The sequence below is a fragment of the Rana temporaria genome, chromosome 7, assembly GCF_905171775.1.
Source record: "Rana temporaria chromosome 7, aRanTem1.1, whole genome shotgun sequence".
Lineage (NCBI taxonomy): Eukaryota > Metazoa > Chordata > Amphibia > Anura > Ranidae > Rana > Rana temporaria.
Window position 1 is genome coordinate 211,574,063 of NC_053495.1, and position 23,348 is coordinate 211,597,410.

General features: G+C 50.1%; 1 protein-coding gene across 4 annotated transcripts in view; it reads left to right on the forward strand.

Annotated features, from left to right (window-relative positions):
- The window catches only part of RNF220 (ring finger protein 220), a 299,679-nt gene extending 278,263 nt beyond the window's left edge, over positions 1-21,416 (forward strand). For 2 of the 4 annotated variants that reach the window (XM_040360959.1, XM_040360958.1), the window contains exons 13-16: positions 11,568-11,676; positions 14,962-15,036; positions 18,687-18,848; positions 20,611-21,416. In XM_040360959.1, the coding sequence (XP_040216893.1) occupies positions 11,568-11,676; positions 14,962-15,036; positions 18,687-18,848; positions 20,611-20,682 (418 nt within the window). In that variant the 3' untranslated portion in view covers positions 20,683-21,416. The remainder of the gene's footprint in view (positions 1-11,567; positions 11,677-14,961; positions 15,037-18,686; positions 18,849-20,610) is intronic. The other 2 variants (XM_040360961.1, XM_040360960.1) reach the window with 1 other exon arrangement.
- The last annotated feature ends 1,932 nt before the right edge of the window (positions 21,417-23,348 follow it).

Sequence of the window (23,348 nt, forward strand, 5' to 3'; positions counted from 1 at the left end):
ATGTTTATTTAATAATTCTCTAATATTTCCAGCCCTGCTTGCGGTTGGGACCTCTAGGAGCAAAGGGGGGGGGGGGGGCGGCTGCTGGGGAAGGTGGGTGGAACAGAAGACTCTAATCTGCTGGGGTGGCTCATCAATCACCGGGACAAGATCATTAATCAGGCGGAAGGGAAGAAAGAGGAGTTAGCGGGATTCAGTCACGGCGTGGTGGGATGAGCGCGGTGTTGGTGCACCATACAAAATTACTGATTATAATTGTATCTTTTGCTCTGCGGTGACTTGAGCAAATTGCGTTTTGTATGCTCCAGAGGCCTGCGCTTTATGGGTGGTCATGTGAAGCAAATCCATAGCCGTGGTCCAAGACTCTCCAGAAATCATTCATTCTTACATTCTCGCTGCTGAATAATTTACAGTGGAAAATAGATTTTTTTACACCTCTGTCAGAGCCGGCCAATATCTCTTCCTGGCTGGTGCAGAGAAGTAGCAGAGTGAGGGCTTCTCTGTTACACAGGGATTGTCCCCCGTTGTCCCTCCCAGGGATTGTCCCCCGTTGTCCCTCCCAGGGATTGTCCCCCGTTGTCCCTCCCAGGGATTGTCCCCCGTTGGCCCTCCCAGGGATCGCCCTTCGTTGGCCCTCCAGCGATCGCCCTTCGTTGGCCCTCCAGAGATCGCCCTTCGTTGGCCCTCCAGGGATCGCCCTTCGTTGGCCCTCCAGGGATCGCCCTTCGTTGGCCCTCCAGGGATCGCCCTTCGTTGGCCCTCCCGGGATCGCCCTTCGTTGCCCCTCCCGGGATTGCCCTTCGTTGCCCCTCCCGGGATTGCCCTTCGTTGCCCCTCCCGGGATTGCCCTTCGTTGCCCCTCCCGGGATCGCCCTTCGTTGTCCCTCCCGGGATCGCCCTTCGTTGTCCCTCCCGGGATCGCCCTTCGTTGTCCCTCCCGGGATCGCCCTTCGTTGGCCTTCCCGGGATCCCTCATAATGGGCACAGCGGGTGTACAGACCCGGGAACTCAGCACAGGGATGGTGAGAACCCCTCATAATGGGCACAGCGGGGGTAGAGACCCGGGAACTCGGCACAGGGATGGTGGGAACCCCTCATAATGGGCACAGCGGGGGTAGAGACCCGGGAACTCAGCACAGGGATGGCGGGAACCCCTCATAATGGGCACAGCGGGTGTACGGACCCGGGAACTCAGCACAGGGATGGCGGGAACCCCTCATAATGGGCACAGCGGGTGTACAGACCCGGGAACTCAGCACAGGGATGGTGGGAACTCCTCATAATGGGCACAGCGGGTGTACAGACCCGGGAACTCACCACAGGGATGGTGAGAACCCCTCATAATGGGCACAGCGGGTGTACAGACCCGGGAACTCAGCACAGGGATGGTGGGAACCCCTCATAATGGGCACAGCGGGTGTACAGACCCAGGAACTCGGCACAGGGATGGTGGGAACTCCTCATAATGGGGCACAGCGGGTGTACAGACCCGGGAACTCAGCACAGGGATGGTGGGAACCCCTCATAATGGGCACAGCGGGTGTACAGACCCGGGAACTCAGCACAGGGATGGTGGGAACCTCTCATAATGGGCACAGCGGGTGTACAGACCCGGGAACTCAGCACAGGGATGGTGGGAACCCCTCATAATGGGCACAGCGGGTGTACAGACCCGGGAACTCAGCACAGGGATGGTGGGAACCCCTCATAATGGGCACAGCGGGGGGTACAGACCCGGGAACTCAGCACAGGGATGGTGGGAACTCCTCATAATGGGGCACAGTGGGGTGTACAGACCCGGGAACTCGGCACAGGGATGGTGGGAACTCATAATGGGCACAGCGGGTGTACAGACCCGGGAACTCAGCACAGGGATGGTGGGAACCCCTCATAATGGGCACAGTGGGTGTACAGACCCGGGAACTCAGCACAGGGATGGTGGGAACCCCTCATAATGGGCACAGCGGGGGGTACAGACCCGGGAACTCGGCACAGGGATGGTGGGAACTCCTCATAATGGGCACAGCGGGTGTACAGACTCGGGAACTCAGCACAGGGATGGTGGGTACCCCTCATAATGGGCACAGCGGGGGGTACAGACCCGGGAACTAAGCACAGGGATGGTGGGAACTCCTCATAATGGGGCACAGTGGGGTGTACAGACCCGGGAACTCAGCACAGGGATGGTGGGAACCTCTCATAATGGGCACAGCGGGTGTACAGACCCAGGAACTCAGCACAGGGATGGGGGGAACCCCTCATAATGGGCACAGCGGGTGTACAGACCCGGGAACTCAGCACAGGGATGGTGGGAACCCCTCATAATGGGGCACAGCGGGTGTACAGACCCGGGAACTCAGCACAGGGATGGTGGGAACCCCTTATAATGGGCACAGCGGGTGTACAGACCCAGGAACTCAGCACAGGGATGGTGGGAACCCCTCATAATGGGCACAGCGGGTGTACAGACCCGGGAACTCGGCACAGGAAGTATCGATGACCAGCTTGTTTTTTCGTCTCCACCAATCGCAAATCTCGTTTTGTGTAGTGATGCCGAATTACTAAAGCAGCCTTTCTGTGCCCAAAATGTCCGATAAGAGAGTCCCGCATGTGAGAAGTGCCAGCTCCCCTCCCCGGGGTATAGGAAGGGATTGAATCCGGAGGCAGATCTGTGTACTCAGCTAATTGTACATCGCTAATTATCATCTCATGCTAATTTCTGGCAGCCGCATGAACCGCGGCGGGAAGCCAAGGCCACGCACTCCTGCCTGTTGTCACAGGTGAGGAAACGATTCCCTGACAGCGCACCGGCATCTTTGTCTGATTCCAGCGAACGTGGCGGCCATATTGGTACAGCTCCTGGCTGGCCGTGCTGTGCCAGCTGCCAAAGTGTGTACTCTGCTAATTCAGTCATTACAGGTAATTGGCTTTCTGTGGGACAGAGGAGGGACGCCGTGTACAGACTAGATTGACAGCATAGCTGTGTATGGGGGGTGACTTGCTGCGTGTTTATGGAGACGTGTGGCCCCTTGGCCAGGATAGAATGTATATGGGGGGGGGCATTCATTCACAAATGGGGGGCCCGGGAAGTTCCAGTTTCTTTCCCACCCTCGTTTTCAGGTTCTCCCCCCCCCCCCCCCTCGTTTTCAGGTTCTCTCCCCCCCCCCCCTCGTTTTCAGGTTCTCTCCCCCCCCCCCCCTCGTTTTCAGGTTCTCTCCCCCCCCCCCCTCGTTTCAGGTTCTCTCCCCCCCCCCCCTCGTTTTCAGGTTCTCTTCCCCCCCCCCTCGTTTCAGGTTCTCTTCCCCCCCCCCTCGTTTTCAGGTTCTCTTCCCCCCCCCCCCTCGTTTTCAGGTTCTCTTCCCCCCCCCCCTCGTTTTCAGGTTCTCTTCCCCCCCCCCCCTCGTTTTCAGGTTCTTCCCCCCTCGTTTTCAGGTTCTTTCCCCCCCCCCCCCGTTTTCAGGTTCTTTCCCCCCCCCGTTTTCAGGTTCTTTCCCCCCCCCGTTTTCAGGTTCTTTCCCCCCCTCGTTTTCAGGTTCTTTCCCCCCCTCGTTTTCAGGTTCTTTCCCCCCCTCGTTTTCAGGTTCTTTCCCCCCCTCGTTTTCAGGTTCTTTCCCCCCCTCGTTTTCAGGTTCTTTCCCCCCCTCGTTTTCAGGTTCTTTCCCCCCCTCGTTTTCAGGTTCTTTCCCCCCCTCGTTTTCAGGTTCTTTCCCCCCCTCGTTTTCAGGTTCTTCCCCCCCTCGTTTTCAGGTTCTTTCCCCCCCTCGTTTTCAGGTTCTTTCCCCCCCTCGTTTTCAGGTTCTTTCCCCCCCTCGTTTTCAGGTTCTTTCCCCCCCTCGTTTTCAGTTCTTTCCCCCCCTCGTTTTCAGGTTCTTTCCCCCCCTCTTTTTCAGGTTCTTTCCCCCCCTCTTTTTCAGGTTCTTCCCCCCCCCCCCCTTGTTTTCAGGTTCCCCCCCCCCCCCCTCTTCAGGCCCTCCCCCCTATTCAGGTTCTCCCCCCCCCCCCCTCTTTTTCAGGTTCTCTTCCCCCCCCCCCTTGTTTTCAGGTTCTCTTCCCCCCCCCCCCCCCCCCCCCCCGATAAAAAGTTTCGTCAATTTAACCCAATACATTTCACACAAACGTATCAATATACATTTATTGGGATTTTTTTTGGCCAAACACATGTAGCAGAATATATTTTGTCCTAAATTTATTAAGACATTTTATTGTTTTATAACGGAGTACAAAACTTTTATATATATATATATATATATATATATATATATATATATATATATATATATATATATATATATATATATATATATATATATATATATATATATATATATATACCAATACCAAAATAAATCTATTTGTGTAAAATAATAATAAAGATGTCATTTGGGTAGAGTGTTGCATGACCGTGCAATTTTTCACTGCCGTGACTTATCTGCAATTTCGGGGGATGCCTGTGTAATCTCGAAGTCTATGGACCTCAACTCGCATGAAAGTCGGACCATAGTGGTACAGGGACTACTTTTGAAGTCGGCACGACTTGTATGAATGGTTATCGCGGGGAACGACTTGTCATGCGACTTGGGACTGTAAAGTTGCAGGACAAGTCACACAAGTGTGAAAGGGGCCTAAAGTAGCGCAGTGCTGAATGGCATAAAATGGTCATGAAGGGGGGGGGGGGGGGGGTAAAACCCTTCAGAGGTCGGGGGTGATGGTAAGAGAGGTGCAGTGTTTGGAATTAGTGATTGGATTATCTGTGGGCGGAGTTTTCCTTGCGCCTTCAGGGTTGCAGCGTGGCGATGTGCAGGCGGCGGTATCCGATCTCCTATATATAGAGTGTATATAGTTCCTTGCCGGTCAGAGAAAAATGCCCGGCTCCATCCTCGGCGGAGGTGTCGGCTAAGTGGCGTGCACATTTCACCTTTGCACCTCGTCTGAACAGCGGCCATGCGTGGGGTGTGCTGGAAGCTGTGCGTATTTTCCAGCAGATCACCTAGGCTGGATGTGGAGCCGCTTTGTATCTCTACCTTAAAGTTCCAGCCTCCCCGTGCCAAGCCTGTCAGCATCCCTCGCCGAGGTGGAGGAAGTTTGGTGGGATGCCGGTAATTATTGGAATTAGAAGGGAGAGACGTTTTCTGCAGTGTTGAAAAGTCGAAGCTTTAGCCAAACTTAACACCAGAACCTCTATTTATGTAGCGGGCGGGGAGGATCAGCGGGTCGGGAGGTGAACTCTGCCCTCGGTACTTTGCAGCGGATCGCTCATTATAGGCCAGGTGATCCGCTGCTCTGCTTATAGGAGTGCGTCTGGAAGGAGTTTGTCTGCTTCTTATCGCTCCTTTCTTCTTTTTGCAGTGGAGTGGCGCCCCCAGTGGTCAGATCTTTCAATCTCAGAATAAATTCAAGAAAATGTCCCCAAATTCTGCATGGAAATTGTCACTGGCATTAAAGTTTTCTTATTCAGATACAGTATCCTTCCTTTTGTTTAAAGTGACACTTGAACCCCTTTCACACTGAAGCGTTTTTATAGCATTTTAGCGTTAAAAATGGCGCTATTTAAACGCTCATAAAACGCTCTTCATGCATCTCAATGGACCATTTTACACTGAGTCCTGCAAGCAGCATCATTTGGGCACTGAAAAAAAAAACGCTCCAAAAACACCCATCTCCATTGAAATGAATTGAAAGCGCTGTAAAAACGCCTTCCCCTTTCACACTGAGGCCCTGCAAAAACGCCCTAAAACGTTAGGGTCTTAGCGGTGCTTTACCAGCGTTTTTCGGGCGCTGGCAGTGTGAAGGGGCTCTGAAAGCACTCGATCTTTCACAATGGGATTGCAGATGAGGCTTCTTTCAGGCGCTTTACAGGCTTTTATTTTTTTTATTTTTTTACGCCAAAGCGCCCGAAAAACACTCGAATAACGCCAGAAAAAACACCCCAGTGTGAAAGGGGCCTAAAGCTTTGACATTTTATATATATATATAATGTCAAAGCTTTAGGCCCCTTTCACACTGGGGTGTTTTTTCTGGCGTTATTCGAGTGTTTTATATATATATATATATATATATATATATATATATATATATATATATATTTTTTTTTTTTAAATAACAAACATGTTATACTTGCCTCCACTGTGCATTTAGTTGTGCACAGAGTGGCCCCCGATCCTGCCGTTCTGGGGTCCCACGGCGGCTATCGCGGCTCCTCCCCAGATTAGATAACCCCCTCTGGGAAGCGCTCTCCCTAGGGGGGTTGCCTTGCTGGCGTCATTCATTTGGCGTCCATAGTCCCGGCGCCAGCGTCATTTGGATTTGATTAACAGCAGCGGGAGCCAATGGCTGCGCTGCTATCGATCTATCCAATCAAGAGCTGGGAGGCCGTGGAGAGAGCGATGGCGGGGAGGCGCTCACGGAAATTCGGGGCTCAGGTAAGTAAAACGGGGGGGGGGGCGGAGAGTGCATAGGATGTATGAAGGTTTACAACCTCTTTAATTAAAAAAAAAGAAATATAAAGTGGAGGAGCAAAGGAGAGGCAAGTGGATGAAGAGAAAAGTTCAAACACAACACTCCTCTTAGTGGAAGCATTCAGTGAAAATATGATTTGCACAGGGCACTGAATGGGTGGCTCCAGGGACAGCCCAAGTGTGTGTGGCCGCGGGCTCCAGGGGCAGCCCAAGTGTGTGTGGCCGCGGGCTCCGGGGGCAGCCCAAGTGTGTGTGGCCGCGGGCTCCGGGGACAGCCCAAGTGTGTGTGGCCGCGGGCTCCAGGGGCAGCCCAAGTGTGTGTGGCCGCGGGCTCCAGGGGCAGCCCAAGTGTGTGTGGCCGCGGGCTCCAGGGGCAGCCCACGATTTGGTGACCCCCCTGGCAAATAATCATTTATTACCTACTAGCAGTCTAGGATCCTGAAATCATAAAGACCAGAGCAGGGGCCATAGCCATGCTCTGGTAGTGATAATGCTGAGGGACAGTCCACTGCTAGATTGTATGAGGGGAGCTGTTTGCCAGGGGGCAACGGAGGGTCAAGTAGGTAAAACGGTTTCTCCTCTTGCCTGGACAGAACAGGCTATTAACCCTTGCATTGCAGGCACCACCCCACTTTGTGTGTCCCATTTCTAAAGACTATACTATAATGGCACTGACATGATTTAGTGAAGCTGCCAGTTCCTGTCTCTCCGGGAGTAAAGTGGTGGGTTTGGGGGGTGTTTTGTGGATCAGCGTGGCCACTCGTGTTCCCGCCTGGCGTTTGTTAGGAACTTGTATGATCTCTGAAGTATTTTGTTTGGAAAGCACAATCCAGAGTCAATTAAGATTCTACTCTGCAAATTCAGAGATAATTTAATTAACAGAACGGCTAGGAAGAGTCCTTGGGGACGGCGCAGAGATTGCTCAATTTAATTTTCAGCAGCAAAAAAAAAGGGTCTGTGGGTAAACTTATGACAAATGAGAGTCGGTTGGGGGCGGATGGGGGGGTCCTGGCATTTATTGGGGTCACACACATTGTCAGGCGTTCTCTCCTCATTTATTCCGGGTGATTGGGGGCAAATATCACCGTCCCGGGTGTTCTGTAATTAATATATCTGGGCATATGTTGTCATTAAAAGGTAATTCTCGCTACACAATATAGCCGTGTTTTAGGATCACAGAGGGCCAATATGTGTTCTGGGGGCCCGAGTGTCGGGGCGGTATTATTCTGGGACTTCTAAGTGTTGGCTTGTCCTCATTTTGGGGCCCCGAGGTCGATGTGTCCTTGTTTTTGGACCCCTAAAAACAGTGGGGTTTATTTACTAAAGGCAGAAAGACTATGCGCTCTGCAAAGAATACCCAATCACATACAAGGGGGGAAAAAAACACATTTGCTTGCACGTGATTGGATGATGGAAGTAATCAGAGCTTCCCCTCATTTACTAAGCTGTGGAGCAACTGCACTTTCCAGTGCACTGTCTCTTTGCCAATAGTAAATCGACCCCTGTGGGTCCAGTGTTATTGGGGCCCCAAGCATCAGTGTGTCATTGGTCTTGGACCCCCGAGTGTCAGGGTGTCATTGTTCTGGGCCCCCCCCCAAGTGTCATTGTTCTGGGCCCCCCAAGTGTCATTGTTCTGGGCCCCCCCCCCCAAGTGTCATTGTTCTGGGCCCCCCCCCCAAGTGTCATTGTTCTGGGCCCCCCCCAAGTGTCATTGTTCTGGGCCCCCCCCAAGTGTCATTGTTCTGGGCCCCCCCCAAGTGTCATTGTTCTGGGCCCCCCCCCCCCCCCAAGTGTCATTGTTCTGGGCCCCCCCAAGTGTCATTGTTCTGGGCCCCCCCAAGTGTCATTGTTCTGGGCCCCCCCAAGTGTCATTGTTCTGGGCCCCCCCAAGTGTCATTGTTCTGGGCCCCCCCAAGTGTCATTGTTCTGGGCCCCCCCAAGTGTCAGGGTGTCATTGTTCTGGGCCCCCCCAAGTGTCAGGGTGTCATTGTTCTGGGCCCCCCCAAGTGTCAGGGTGTCAATGTTCTGGGCCCCCCAAGTGTCAATGTTCTGGGCCCCCCAAGTGTCAATGTTCTGGGCCCCCCAAGTGTCAATGTTCTGGGCCCCCCAAGTGTCAATGTTCTGGGCCCCCCAAGTGTCAATGTTCTGGGCCCCCCAAGTGTCAATGTTCTGGGCCCCCCAAGTGTCAATGTTCTGGGCCCCCCCAAGTGTCATTGTTCTGGGCCCCCCCAAGTGTCAGGGTGTCATTGTTCTGGGCCCCCCCAAGTGTCAATGTTCTGGGCCCCCCAAGTGTCAATGTTCTGGGCCCCCCAAGTGTCAATGTTCTGGGCCCCCCAAGTGTCAATGTTCTGGGCCCCCCAAGTGTCAATGTTCTGGGCCCCCCAAGTGTCAATGTTCTGGGCCCCCCAAGTGTCAATGTTCTGGGCCCCCCAAGTGTCAATGTTCTGGGCCCCCCAAGTGTCAATGTTCTGGACCCCCCAAGTGTCAATGTTCTGGGCCCCCCAAGTGTCAATGTTCTGGGCCCCCCAAGTGTCAATGTTCTGGGCCCCCCAAGTGTCAATGTTCTGGGCCCCCCAAGTGTCAATGTTCTGGGCCCCCCAAGTGTCAATGTTCTGGGCCCCCCAAGTGTCAATGTTCTGGGCCCCCCCAAGTGTCAATGTTCTGGGCCCCCCCAAGTGTCAATGTTCTGGGCCCCCCCAAGTGTCAATGTTCTGGGCCCCCCAAGTGTCAATGTTCTGGACCCCCCAAGTGTCAATGTTCTGGACCCCCCAAGTGTCAATGTTCTGGGCCCCCCAAGTGTCAATGTTCTGGACCCCCCAAGTGTCAATGTTCTGGACCCCCCAAGTGTCAATGTTCTGGACCCCCCAAGTGTCAATGTTCTGGGCCCCCCAAGTGTCAATGTTCTGGGCCCCCCAAGTGTCAATGTTCTGGGCCCCCCAAGTGTCATTGTTGGGGTGATATGAGTCATGTTTTTCATACATTAGAAAATCTCAGTCTTCGTGTCGATCGTTGTCTCTTGGCAGTCGCAGGGTTAAGCAGCCTCCTGCCATGTGTAACCAGTAAGACGACCAGCCTGTTCCCAGCAGGCCATCTCTCCCAGTTTATCGCGTCTGTTCTAATAAGGGAAGACAGAGCGGAGAGTTGAGCCTGGTTTGGAGTCAGCGGGGGGTAAGTGGTAGAGAGCGTGTAAAGCCGCTCCCTTGTCCCGGGGTCTCCGCAGAGCTTTTGATTAGCGGTAGATGAAGGGCCCCTGATCTGAGGAATCCTCTCTCGCCCGGCTCCCTTCTCTTCTTAATAAATGTATATTTAACAATGTCTGGGAGCCTATGAAGTGATAATAACTAAATCAATACCTTTGCCATTGATTCGTCCCGGCTCCCCGCAGCGTGGCACAGCGAGTGATGCGCTAATTTTCCAGCTAACTAGCGCCCTGATCTGCAGTCCGGCTATTGATTGCTTTTGTATCAGACCGGCTCTAAACTTTATCCCCCCGCGTCTGTATAAATCATTCCGCAACCGTCTCAGTGCGCCGCTACAAAAGAAATGTACGCGTTTCACTCGCCGAGAGAAAGACGCAGCGAACGTTCTGGAAATATCTCCATCCCTTTTGTGTCTTCCATCCACACCGCCCCCCACTAGTCTTCATGTCTGTGGTGGGGGCCAAAAGACGATCGTTCTGATGATTGTACCCAACATTCACGTTTTTATGTCTTCTTCTTTTTTTTTCTTTTTTTTGGTACAAACCTTGCAATAAACAGGAACACGGTGAGAGACTTCAGCTATGCCTCTGTGATACGTGCAGCAAGGCAAGAATAGAAGTCTTTGAAAACGCAGTACGCTCTTCATTTTTTTTTTTTTTTTAACCACTTGGCGCCCAGGCCATTTCTGACACTTCGCTCCTAATGTGTTAAAATCATATTTATTTATTTTTTGCTAGAAAATTACATAGAACCCCAAACACTGTTTTTTTTTTTTAGCATAGACCCTAGAGAATACAATGGCGGTCATTGCAACTTTTTATCTCGCACGTTATTTGCGCAGCAATTTTTCAAATGTTTTTTTTTTGGGGGGGGGGGGGTTCATGCTTTAAAAAAAAAAAAAACAGTAAAGTTAGCCCAATTTTTTGGCATAATGTGAAAGATGAAGAAGGTATGCCGAGTAAATAGATACCCAACATGTCACGCTTCAAAATTGCACACGCTTGTGGAATGGCGCCAAACTTCGGAACTTAAAAATCCCTGTCTGCGGCCTTGCGCGGGGTCCGTCCAGCCTTGTCGGTGTCTGTCTGCTGTCTTGCCCGGCGGCCTTGCGCGGGGTCCGTCCAGCCTTGTCGGTGTCCGTCTGCCGGGGGTTGCAGCGTTGTGTGTTTGAGTTTGGCGCCTCAGTCAAGCTGTGCAGAGCCGGATTTCTGGTGTGTTCGGCTTCTCTCGCGTGGCTGCGGGCGGAGCCGAGCCCAGCCAAGTGCGCAGTACACTCGGCTCGGTCTTTTTCGGCGGCGCTCAGAGACAGCGGGGATCGGCGTATAACGCGCACCCACGATTTTCCCCTGATTTTAAGTGGGAAAATAGTGCGCATTATACGCCGATAAATACGGTATATATTACACAGGTATCTACTAACCCCCCCCCCCCCTGGAAGGTGCCAAATGTGACACTGGAGGAGGGGAATTCCAAAAAGTGGAAGTTCCATTTTTGGGTGGAACTCCGCTTTAGGTACATCCATCGCCTATGACTGGTTAGGGGACTTGTGTGGTGATTGGCACACTGTGTGATATGTGGGAAATGTGCCTTGTAATATAATAACATTTAGGCCGACTCCGTCTTTAAGAAATGGAACGATACAATTTTGTAGACGTGCGGATTTCAGTGCTTTACTTACACACTAGATTGCTGTTCACGGTAATCCAGACAGGACGACGGGGGACACGCTCTGGAATTGAATGCAATATGCAGTAGATTCTCTGGTTCCTTTCTGCGCCCCCCACATTACTTGTTCCATTATTTGGGGTTCTTTGTTTCTTCAGTTCCCTGTATTGTGTATTTTTACTTGTGTATCCTTTTTTTATATTGATGGATTTTGATACAAAATGCTTTTGTCTCCCTCTTATCCCAGGATCACAGAAGAGTCCACGGTGACAACGTTTGAAGCATTAAAGGCACGTATCCGGGAGTTGGAAAGACAGCTCTCCCGGGGGGACCGCTACAAATGCCTCATTTGCATGGTGAGTGGCATATCCTTGCTGGCAATCAATGCAGTCATGTCTTGATAGGTGGCGGACGTGTGGTGCAGATAAGAGCCATGTCAGCGGGATTCACCAAAATCCTGGTGCAGTTTCGGCTTTGTCTGGTCAGCAGTTCTTGGGGACAGGTTGTCAGAAGTCTGTAGCTGTGACCTTTTTACCCTGCACTCCAGGCCTGACCTTTTAAAGGAGACGCAGGGTGACATGAGGCACGATTATCGACGAGGACTAGAGACTTCCAACATCATCTCTATTCATTGACTAAATATAGGCATGTCTCCATATAATATGTCTCCATATAAGGGCCAGGGGCGTCACCATATAAGGGCCAGGGGCGTCACCAGCATCATCCCACCCCTGTGTTTACATCTGCTGCTGATCAGTGAATAACCTGGTTGATGGGACTAAAGCGCTTTCTGATCGGATAGAGTCAAGTTCAGAAGACACCCAAGCTCATCTCTATTGAGGACGTGTATGGGGAACCTGTGACTAAAAATGCAGAGAACAAAGGACTAGTCACCGTTAGGGCTGTGAAAAGGGGGTGGGGGAGTACAGGCAGTACACCTATACTAGGCCCCATCGAATGAGTAAGGGGGTCCCAGGTGCGGTTTAGAAGCAGAATAAGCCCCACGTAGGTGGGGTTTGGGAGTGGCAGTCCTGTTCTTGATGACCTATGAGAGGGGGCAAGATCAGGAAAGCTGAGGCCAGGGCCTACTATAGGGGTTCAGTCAGTACTGCCATATTGGGGGGGGGGAGGGGGGTGGCTTCAGATTGAAAGCAGGATGAGCCCCATGTAGATGGGGTCTGGGAGTGGCAGTTCTGTTACTACACTCCTGATGACATATAAGAGGAGGGAAGACCAGAAGCACTGAGGTCAGGGCCTCCTATAGGGGTTCAAGAAGTACTGCCATATTCAGCCACATCGGGTTTGCTGGGGGAAGGCAAGTGGATTCAGATTGGAAGCCGGATGAGCCGCCATGTAGGGGATTCAGATTGGAAGCAGGATGAGCCCCCATGTAGAGTATTGGAAGCAGGATGAGCCCCCATGTAGAGGATTCTAGTTGGAAGCGGGATGAGCCCCAATGTAGAGGATTCGGATTGGAAGCAGGATGAGCCCCCATGTAGGGGGATTCCGATTGGAAGCCGGATGAGCCCCCATGTAGAGGATTCGGATTGGAAGCAGGATGAGCCCCCATGTAGAGGATTCGGATTAGAAGCAGGATGAGCCCCCATGTAGTGGATTCAGATTGGAAGCCGGATGAGCCCCCATGTAGTGGATTCGGATTGGAAGCAGGATGAGCCCCCATGTAGAGGATTCGGATTGGAAGCAGGATGAGCCCCCATGTAGTGGATTCAGATTGGAAGCAGGATGAGCCCCCATGTAGGGGGATTCAGATTGGAAGCAGGATGAGCCCCCATGTAGTGGATTCAGATTGGAAGCAGGATGAGCCCCCATGTAGGGGGATTCCGATTGGAAGCAGGATGAGCCCCCATGTAGGGGGATTCCGATTGGAAGCCGGATGAGCCCCCATGTAGGGGATTCAGATTGGAAGTAGGATGAGTCCCCATGTAGGGGATTCAGATTGGAAGCCGGATGAGCCCCAATGTAGTGGATTCGGATTGGAAGCAGGATGAGCCCCCATGTAGAAGATTCAGATTGGAAGCCGGATGAGCCCCCATGTAGTGGATTTGATTGGAAGCAGGATGAGCCCCCGTGTAGAAGATTTAGATTGGAAGTAGAATGAGCCCCCATGTAGTGGATTCAGATTGGAAGCCGGATGAGCCCCCATGTAGTGGATTCAGATTGGAAGCCGGATGAGCCCCCACGTAGGGGGATTCAGATTGGAAGCAGGATGAGCCCCCATGTAGAAGATTCAGATTGGAAGCCGGATGAGCCCCCATGTAGGGGGATTCAGATTGGAAGCAGGATGAGCCCCCATGTAGTGGATTCAGATTGGAAGCAGGATGAGCCCCCATGTAGTGGATTCAGATTGGAAGCAGGATGAGCCCCCATGTAGAGGATTCAGATTGGAAGCAGGGTGAGCCCCAATGTAGAGGATTCAGATTGGAAGCAGGATGAGCCCCCATGTAGAGGATTCAGATTGGAAGCAGGGTGAGCCCCCATGTAGTGGATTCAGATTGGAAGCAGGATGAGCCCCCATGTAGAAGATTTAGATTGGAAGCAGGATGAGCCCCCATGTAGAGGATTCAGATTGGAAGCAGGGTGAGCCCCAATGTAGAGGATTCAGATTGGAAGCAGGATGAGCCCCCATGTAGAAGATTCAGATTGGAAGTAGAATGAGCCCCCACGTAGATGAGGTCTGGGAGTGGAAGTCCTGTTCCCACCCTACTGATGACATACGAGAAGAGGCAAGATCAGGAGCACTGAGGGCAGGGCCTCCTATAGGGGTTGAAGCAGTGCTGCCATATTGGGCCACATTGTGTAAGCAGGGAGGGAGGAGATTGGGCTCAGATTGGAAGCAGGCTAAGCCGCCATGTAGAGGTCGTCTGGGAGTGGCAGTCCTGTTCCCACCCTACTGATGACACATGAGAAGAGGTAAGAAGCAGTACTGCCATATTGGGCCACATTGGGTTTAGATTGGAGGTTGGGTTTAGATTGAAAGCAGGATGGAGCCCTCCCGTAGATGAGGTCAGGGAGACTTTATTGGGCCCCTTGATTTCTTTTAGCGGCCCTTGTCCTCGAGTGTTGAACGTGTTGTCGCTGCAGCTGACTTTCACCATTATTTCCTTAACACGTCTTGGTGTTGTGTGTGGAAAGGGCCGTCATGGTAGAGGAGCCGGGCTTCCTCCTCGCAGCGCTGTCCCCCTGATGACTGGTGGATGGGAATGATGATGAAGCGGTAGGAGAGTTGGTGGAAGCAGAAATCCACAGAATACATGGAGATTCTTGCATGGCAGGTCTTCGGGTACAGCTTCCCCTCCAGCAAAGAGATTCACATTCTAGAACAGGATATCCTGAAAACTGTAGTGTCATCTAAAGTAGTGCTTGAGGTGTGACATTTCAGGCAATAGGCATCTGAAGCTTTATCCATTGACAGTGTATCAGACTGCTAAGCTATACCAAATACTCCAACTTTTCCCTGTGGCCCTATGAGAGGCGTGGGGACCCCATAGGATGTAATTGTTGTAGCTTTTTCGGAATGACTCGTTTTTTTCTGACCCCTTTTTACACATAAATCACAGCTGAGTAATGTTGTTTTAATGGTGGAATATCTGTAGAACTAATTCCTGTGTTCTCCTCTCCAGGATTCGTACACAATGCCCCTGACGTCCATTCAGTGCTGGCACGTGCACTGCGAGGAATGCTGGCTGCGCACTTTGGTAAGGCCCGGGGCCATTTCACAGCCATTCTGGGTGGAGGTAGATTGGGGGGGGGGGGGCTCTAATTACGGAACAGAAAATCTGTTTACAGTTTTATAAGCGCAGCCGTTCTCCTGCGGGCGGATTACGTTCAGCTTCTTTTACATTGTTGGGTTCTCAGCACTGCGGCCTCACATCATTAGCTGGAGTCTTTCATGTCCTCCCAAGATCAGGGTCCGACCTAGACGCCTCTAATTGGTGCAGTTAGTCCCGTCTCTGGAGAGTTTTCAACTTCAGCAGGGTCTATAGGATGGGTGGGCAACCTGTGAATCCCTCACTACAAATCCCAGCATTCACTGCCATGGAGGAGGAGACAGCCAGGCTAGTAGTATTTTCAACAAAAAAAAGCTCCTATGTAGCACTTCTTCTTCTTCTTCTTCTTCTTCTTCTTCTTCTTCTTCTTCTTCTTCTTCTTCTTCTTCTTCTTCTTCTTCTTCTTCTTCTTCTTCTTCTTCTTCTTCTTCTTCTTCTTCTTCTTCTTCTTCTTCTTCTTCTTCCCGTCCCCTTACACTCCCATCACTCCTCTGGATGCTGAGAGGGCCCGCCTCTGGTCAGGCAGTGATGTGGATACCTGAAAAAGGACCCCACCTCTTGTAAACAAGAGGAGAGCTGGCGTTGTATCAGGAAATGCAACCTTGGTGATGTTCCGGCACGGCCATCTTGGTACACCCCGCACTCGTCCGTAGTAAGCCTTACAGTCTGACGTCGCGAAGCGAACTTCTTTATACACCCACCAGAGTCTTGTAGTCAGTGGCGGTTCGTCCATAGAGGGCGCCGCCACCTCTGGCTCTCACCACCACTGAGTCTAATAACATAGATTCATGCATTGCACGAATCTGTGTTATTGTCACCGCTGCGCTGTTCTATTCAGATGGCCGGACATGAGGCGCCGACCATCTGAATAACGGCAGCTGGTTGGCTGTACGGAAGTGCCTATCAGAGCCAGCGGCTTTCACATTGGAGTTGCAGATGAGGCTTCTTTAAGGCGCCAAAGCGCCTGAAAAACGCCCCAGTGTGAAATGCAAAACTTCAGTGGGTGTAAAAAGCTGTCCGCTTGCCCCCTTTTGACTGTAGACGAGTGTGGGGTGTACCAAGATGGCCGTGCCAGGACGTCACTTCCGTTGCATATTCTGATGGGTAGCGGCTTTTTGACAGGACACAGGTACTGGAATGTTTAGGGAAGTGTAAATGATGGGTTGGGCTCACAGGAAGTAGGAATGAGTGTCATTCTGCCGGTGCTGCATACCTCCCAACCGTCCCGGATTTCGCGGGAATGTCCCGCGATTCGCGGTAAGTCCCGCGAGCAGTGCTATTGTCCCGCGATTTCGCCCCCCCCCCCCTGTGATTATCGCGGTAAATCCAAGTCAATCCGGGCCAGTGGGTATGCTGGGATTTGTAGTTCTTCATACAGCCCTCCAATGTGTCTGCCTTTGTCCTGGATAGTGGGGTATGCTGGGATTTGTAGTTCCTCATACAGCCCTCCAGTGTGTCCGCTTTTATCCTGGCTACGATGGTGTGCTGGGATTTGCAGTCCCACACACAGCCCCTCCAGTCAGCATTACCCATTACTCTTCCTTTTAAACAATGCCTCATCAGCGGTTCTGGCGGACGATTCGGCATTTGCCCCGGCGTTACATCTGGCTGTATTGTGGCGCGGAGAGCGTGCGCGTTCCCAGCCGGCGGATTAGAAACATATACACACACATTAAGGATCTTGGCACTTGTGCTGGGAAACAATTAATAAGCATCCTCTCATGTGTTCCAGGAGCCCCCCCAACCCCCGCCCCTCAGCCCTCAATTTATTAAACCAGTCCTCGCTGCCTGAAATAGCCGGCTACTAATGTAACCATTAAAATGTAGCCCGAAGATGCCAATAAAAGCCTTGGAACGCCTCGCTGCTTTTGTGTCTTGATCAAAGTCGATGTGTGTAATCTCGTTAAGTCTGCCCTTTACCTCTGCCAACACCCCCCCCCTCTCCGGCCCCCCATCTTCCTGGACCTTTAAATATTACCCACCTTTCTGTATACCTCCCCCTCCTGACCGATGTGCGTCTGTCAGGTCCTCATCGATGAAATTAAAAATAAAGCATACCTGTCCGACGAAGGGGGGGGGGGGTCTCATCTGTGAGCGCTCAGTTCTGCTACAACATACTTCTTTTCTTTTTTTACTTTGCAATAAGCAATTTGGGGGTTTAATAGGCTTGAAGGGGAGAGGCGTAGAGCAGCTTGCAGGAGGAAACCATTTTATATGCAAGAGGATGAAAGACGCCAATATCTCGCCCATCTTATAAAAACTAGTTTAGCAGGGCAGGTGCGCTATTATGGGGGAACGATAGAGCTCGGCGACGGCGTCATCCAAACGGGTGGGGGGCAGGTGGTGGGAGAGGCTGAATTAAAAGGCCGGGGGTTCTGCTGGAACAGGTGGGAATTAGAGGGATCTTCAAAGGTGGGCTTTTTTCCCTCTTTATTTGGAAGTGGTTCTAGGGGGGCAGATTGCGAACTGTTAAAGTTTATGTGAAGGCGTGAAATAGAAAGCGGAAAAAACCTTGCAACGTTCCAACATTAACCAATTGCCGCCCGCCCACGGTGCATTTACTGCACGGGCAGGCTGGATGACGTGCATGTATGCCATCCTACCCCGGGGTGGACACAGCAGATTGCAGCGCCCGGTACCCAGCCGTTTGTAATTGCTATATGGTCACTATACGACCTCAGGATCACTATATGGTCACTATACGACCTCAGGATCACTATATGGTCACTATACGACCTCAGGATCACTATATGGTCACTATACGACCTCAGGATCACTATATGGTCACTATGCAACCTCAGAATCACTATATGGTCACTATATGACCTTAGGATCACTATATGGTCACTATACGACCTTAGGATCACTATATGGTCACTATGCGACCTCAGGATCACTATATGGTCACTATGCGACCTCCGAATCACTATATGGTCACTATACGACCTCAGGATCACTATATGGTCACTATACGACCTCAGGATCACTATATGGTCACTATACGACCTCAGGATCACTATATGGTGACTATGCGACCTCAGGATCACTATATGGTCACTATGCAACCTTAGGATGACTATATGGTCATCATACGACCTTAGGATCACTATATGGTGACTATGCGACCTCAGGATCACTATATGGTCACTATGCGTCCTCAGAATCAGTGTCCCTGATCATTGCTGCAGGGGGGGGGGGGGTTATATTCACTAGACCCAGCTGCTGCTATGACCTACTCCTGTTAGGAGTGGCTGTCAATCAAACTGGGCAGGAGGGGGGGGGGGGTGTCAGGCAAGCTGGCTACAGGCACACCGTGAGTGGGCACAGTGTCCTGCATTAGGAGCTAAGCTGATGCAGTGACTATGCCAACAGGGATCTGCTTGCATGCCTAGTGTGGTCAGAAAGCTAAAGAAAGAGAAGAGGAATGGCGGGGATCACCGGGTATTTGCTGCCAGTTATGACGGAGAAATATGTATGAGCGTTTTTTAGGGACGGAGGGATAACAGAATTTCACTATTGTGCTTTTCTTTTTCTCCCCCCCCCCCCCCCCCCTTCACCCCCTCTTGCCTATTATGCAGGGTTGTTCTCGCGCCACAAATTCACCCGCCCAGCGAATTCAGCATTGTCCTGCTGTGATCCGCTTCCACAGTCCGACACCGCCATCTTCTTCTTCTCTGACATCATCGAGAGCCGGCGCTCTCTTCCACATTCAGCAGCCGGTCCTGATGACACGCCTTCAGGTCCGCCCATTGTGACCCTGCTCCTGTGACCTTTACATATAGGATCCGCCCATTGTGACCCTGCTCCTCTGACCTTTACATATAGGATCCGCCCATTGTGACCCTGCTCCTGTGACCTTTACATATAGGAGCCTGTGGGGGTGGGGGGGCACGTCATCCTAGACTAAGTAGGAGTGGCTAAGGGGGGGGGGGGAGTAGCCAGACAAAAAAATATTTTTACTTTGTTCTAAAACATATCCAATAAAATCAAATTTCTTTGAGTTGAGTGGCATCCTGATATATTGCGGTCATTTGCCCCGTAGGATCCCGACGCTCTTGGGGGGGGGGAGAGTATCGTATAAATTTCGGCCAAAATATATTCTGCTACATTTCTTTGAAAATAACCCAAATCGGTGAATATTATTTAGTCTGTAGGAAAGTTATAGAAACCACAAACTATGAAAATCGATCAATGTATTGACAGCCGATCTCAATTCTTGAGGCCCCAAAATGTCAGGACATTACAAATCCCCCCCCAAATCACCCCCCAGTACAAATACCCCCCCCCCTGCCCCAGTACAAATACCCCCCAAATCACCCCTTTTTGGAAAGTACACAGTCCAAGGTATTTAGTAGGAGGCCATGGCAAGGTTTTGTTTTTTTTTTTTTCCCTTCTTTTTTTTTTTTTTTCCCTTTTTTTTTGGGACTTTTTTTTTTTTTTTTTTTTAAATAAGAAATTTAATACAATTTGGGATTTTTTTACATACTGTCCCCAGTACGGCATCATCATATGACTGGTGTGGTGGTGATCAGGGATGCTGACTGGTAACAGTATGTTTTAGGGGAAAGAAAAAAACATTTTCAATTATTTTTATTTTTTTTTCATCCTATCACTCTTCTACTCTTGGGAAGGGGGGGGCGCTGATGAGTTTTTATAAAAAAAAAATTCATTGCTGTAACAGCAATGTTTTGAACTGTTATGATTATATTTCATTCATAGGAGCTGTGATGCTCTGATTAGCCCTCAGCTATCACAGGGTACAGGGCGCTATGATTGGCCCTCGGCTATCGCAGGGTACAGGGCGCTATGATTTACCCTCAGCTATCGCAGGGTACAGGGCGCTATGATTGGCCCACAGCTATCGCAGGGTACAGGGCGCTATGATTGGCCCTCAGCTATCGCAGGGTACAGGGCACTATGATTGGCCCACAGCTATCACATGGTACCTGAGCCAATCGCAGTACGAAGCACATCTGTTAATGAATGAAACCCATTCATAACGGTTGTGTTCACATTGTGGTCGCGTGCTTGCGTTGGCCGCACAGAGGGTCTCGGTACCAGGAACTGCAATCCCTGTCAATGTCTGCTGGACACATGGTCGCCAGTGCGCATGTCCCGGACGGTGTACAGGTACGTCTCCTGGTCTGTAGCTGCCAGCCGCTTGCAATACTCAGGTGGTTAATGGCTAAAAGTGTGACCTGTGCACCGGGATGTGTTTGGCTTGTAAGAGGAGACCCATAACAAGAATGTAGGACCCCCCCCCCATGCTGTAGGACCCACCCCCCCTGTGCTGTAGGGGACCCCCCCCTGTGCTGTAGGACCCCCCCCCCTATGCTGTAGGACCCCCCCCCGTGCTGTAGGACCCCCGCTGTGCTGTAGGACCCCCCCCGTGCTGTAGGACCCCCCCCCCCCCCCCCGTGCTGTAGGACCCCTGCTGTGCTTACCATTGTATGATACAAGTGCCTTTTGTCTGACGGGCGTCTTTTCTTGTCCATGTTTCAGGGAGCGAAGAAGTTGTGTCCGCAATGTAACACCATCACATCACCTGGGGACTTGAGACGCGTCTACTTGTGAAAGCCGTGTGAAGAGGGACTGACACCGCTCCGGCCTCCCACACTCCGCTGGTCCCTACCTTCCTCCCCACCCCCCCCACCTTGTTTGTCCTCACACCTTCTCCTTCCCGGAGGCCGAGGCCCAAAATGTGACAGAGGGACATTCGGAAGCTCAAAGACACTTTAATAGACTTTATTATGGAGAAAATAAATTATAAGAGGAAGAAAAAACGGACATTTCCTGAAAGACTGAACTCTTGTGGCTTCCACGTCCTCACTTCCTTCCTTCCATTAGCACTAACGGGGGAGAGACCGCAAACCCAGCCCACCGCGCCGCTCTCCACCTTTTCTCTTCTCCCTGTTCCTGCTGCTGATTTTAACCCCTAAACAGCGAATTATAGGCGGAGCCGAGGACTTGCTATCCAGACAGTTTTGTTTACACCTCCTCCTTCCCCCCACGAGCCCGCCTCCCCCCACGGAGTCCACACCCCTCCCCCAGTTCTGTCCTGCGTGTGACCGCAGACTCGCCAGAAGCAGCGATGGAACCTTGTACAGACCCCTCCCCCTCCGATCGTCCGCATTCTTTTTATGAACTTCATGTTTTTTTTGTTTTTTTCCCCATTTTGTGCTGTTTTGTGATATATTTTTTTAACTGTAAATTAAGCAGGGAAAAGAAGAAAAAGGAGAAATGCGAAGCACATGTAATATAAGTTATATGTTTACAATGTTGTGTATAAATGAATAGCCTCAAAAATGGTGATGAATGGCTTCCTTTTATGGGTGGGGGGCTCTTTTGTGGGTGGGGGGCTTTGGTGTGGGTGGGGGGCTTTGTTATCTTTTTTTTGTTTTCTTTCTCTTTTTTTGGTTTTGTTTTGGCTTTTCTTTTCCTTTTTTTTCTGTTTTCTTTTCTTTCTTTTTTTTTGTTTTCTGTTTTTTTCTTTTCTTTTCTTGTTTTATTTTCTTGTTTTCTTTTCTTTTTCTTTTCTTTATTTTGTTTTCTTTCTCTTTTTCTTTTCTTTTCTTTTCCTTATTTTGTTTTCTTTCTCTTTTTCTTTTCTTTTCTTTTCCTTATTTTGTTTTCTTTCTCTTTTTTTTCTTCTTTTCTTTTCCTTATTTTGTTTTCTTTCTCTTTTTTTTCTTTTCTTTTCTTTTCCTTATTTTGTTTTCTTTCTCTTTTTTTTCTTTTCTTTTCTTTTCCTTATTTTGTTTTCTTTCTCTTTTTTTTTCTTTTCTTTTTCCTTATTTTGTTTTTTGTTTTCTTTCTCTTTTTTTTCTTTTCTTTTCCTTATTTTGTTTTCTTTCTCTTTTTTTTTCTTTTCTTTTCTTTCTCTTTTTTTCTTTTCTTTTCTTTTCTTTTCTTTCTCTTTTTTTCTTTTCTTTTTCTTTTCCTTATTTTGTTTTCTTTCTCTTTTTTTTCTTCTTTTCTTTTCCTTATTTTGTTTTCTTTCTCTTTTTTTTTCTTTTCTTTTCTTTCTCTTTTTTTCTTGTCTTTTTTTTATTTTTTTCTGTTTTTTTGTTTTATTTTTGTTTTTTCATTTTGTTTTCTTTTCTTGTTTCGTTTTTATTTTTTCCTCGTTCTCTTTTTATTTTATTTTTTTATTTTCTTGTTTTTTATTTTCTTGTTTTGTTTTTGTTTGTTTTTTTGTTTTTTTCTTTTCTTGTTTTCTTTCTCTTTTTTTGTGTTCTCTTTCTCTTTTTTGTGTTCCTTTTTTTTCCCCAGGGCAGGTTCTAAAAAGTTAATTGTAATTTATTTTGGGATTTTTGTTACTTTATTTGGGTTGGGTGGGGGAGACATGTACCTTGTAATGGTGGAATTCTTCCACTACTAACTGCTGTTTTCTGCAAAGGGCCACACAGCAAGTACCAAAGGAAGGGGGTGCATGTGGCCCTCAGACTGCTGGTTGGGCACTAGAAGAATAAATGTCCTTTTCTATGAGCGTCACATGTGTGATTAACCCCTCGTACGCCGGACAGACCCCCCCCCCCCCCGGTGAACAGCTGTGCGGCGCTCGCAGCGCAGATGATGGCAGTTTGGTGTGGAATGGCTGCAGGCTCTGGAAGTGTTCGGAGTTGGCCGCACCTTTTCCAACAATTACTGTAATATTTTCCGGCTGTCGCCAGCTCCACTTTCCAAAATAAAAAAAAAGTTTTATTGTTTTGTGGCGCTTTTGGTGTGTGGAAGAGATCCAGGGTCGGAGATCACACACAAAGCGTTTTTTTTTACTTTCCTGAACTTGTAAAGTTTCTTGTTATGGAGGCCATTACCATAATATCTACTTCCTCCAGGAGAGCGGCGGCCATTGGGCTCAAACGAAATTCCACTGTGCGCCGATTGTATGCGGAATGTTCATAGAACCCCCGAAACGAGGAAAATTATGGCTCCGCCTGTGAGAGAATACCGACCGATGATGTCATCGTTCCTCCCTGCGGACTCTTCCTCCGCGCCACCCCATAACTGAGGAGGAATGAATTAGGGGAGCGGGGGGGGGAATATCCTGTCCCCACGCTCCCCCATAACCTTCACTCAATCCAGGTTACCCCGCCCCCTTGTCCGAACTCAAGGTTGGGTAACAGACTGTTGGTTGTTGTCTCGATGTCTATAGACCAGGCCTGACCAATCCCAGCGCTGGCTCTCATGTCATCCTATGTCACCCCTCCCCCATTTCTTTGGGCTCCATTCACCTCCGC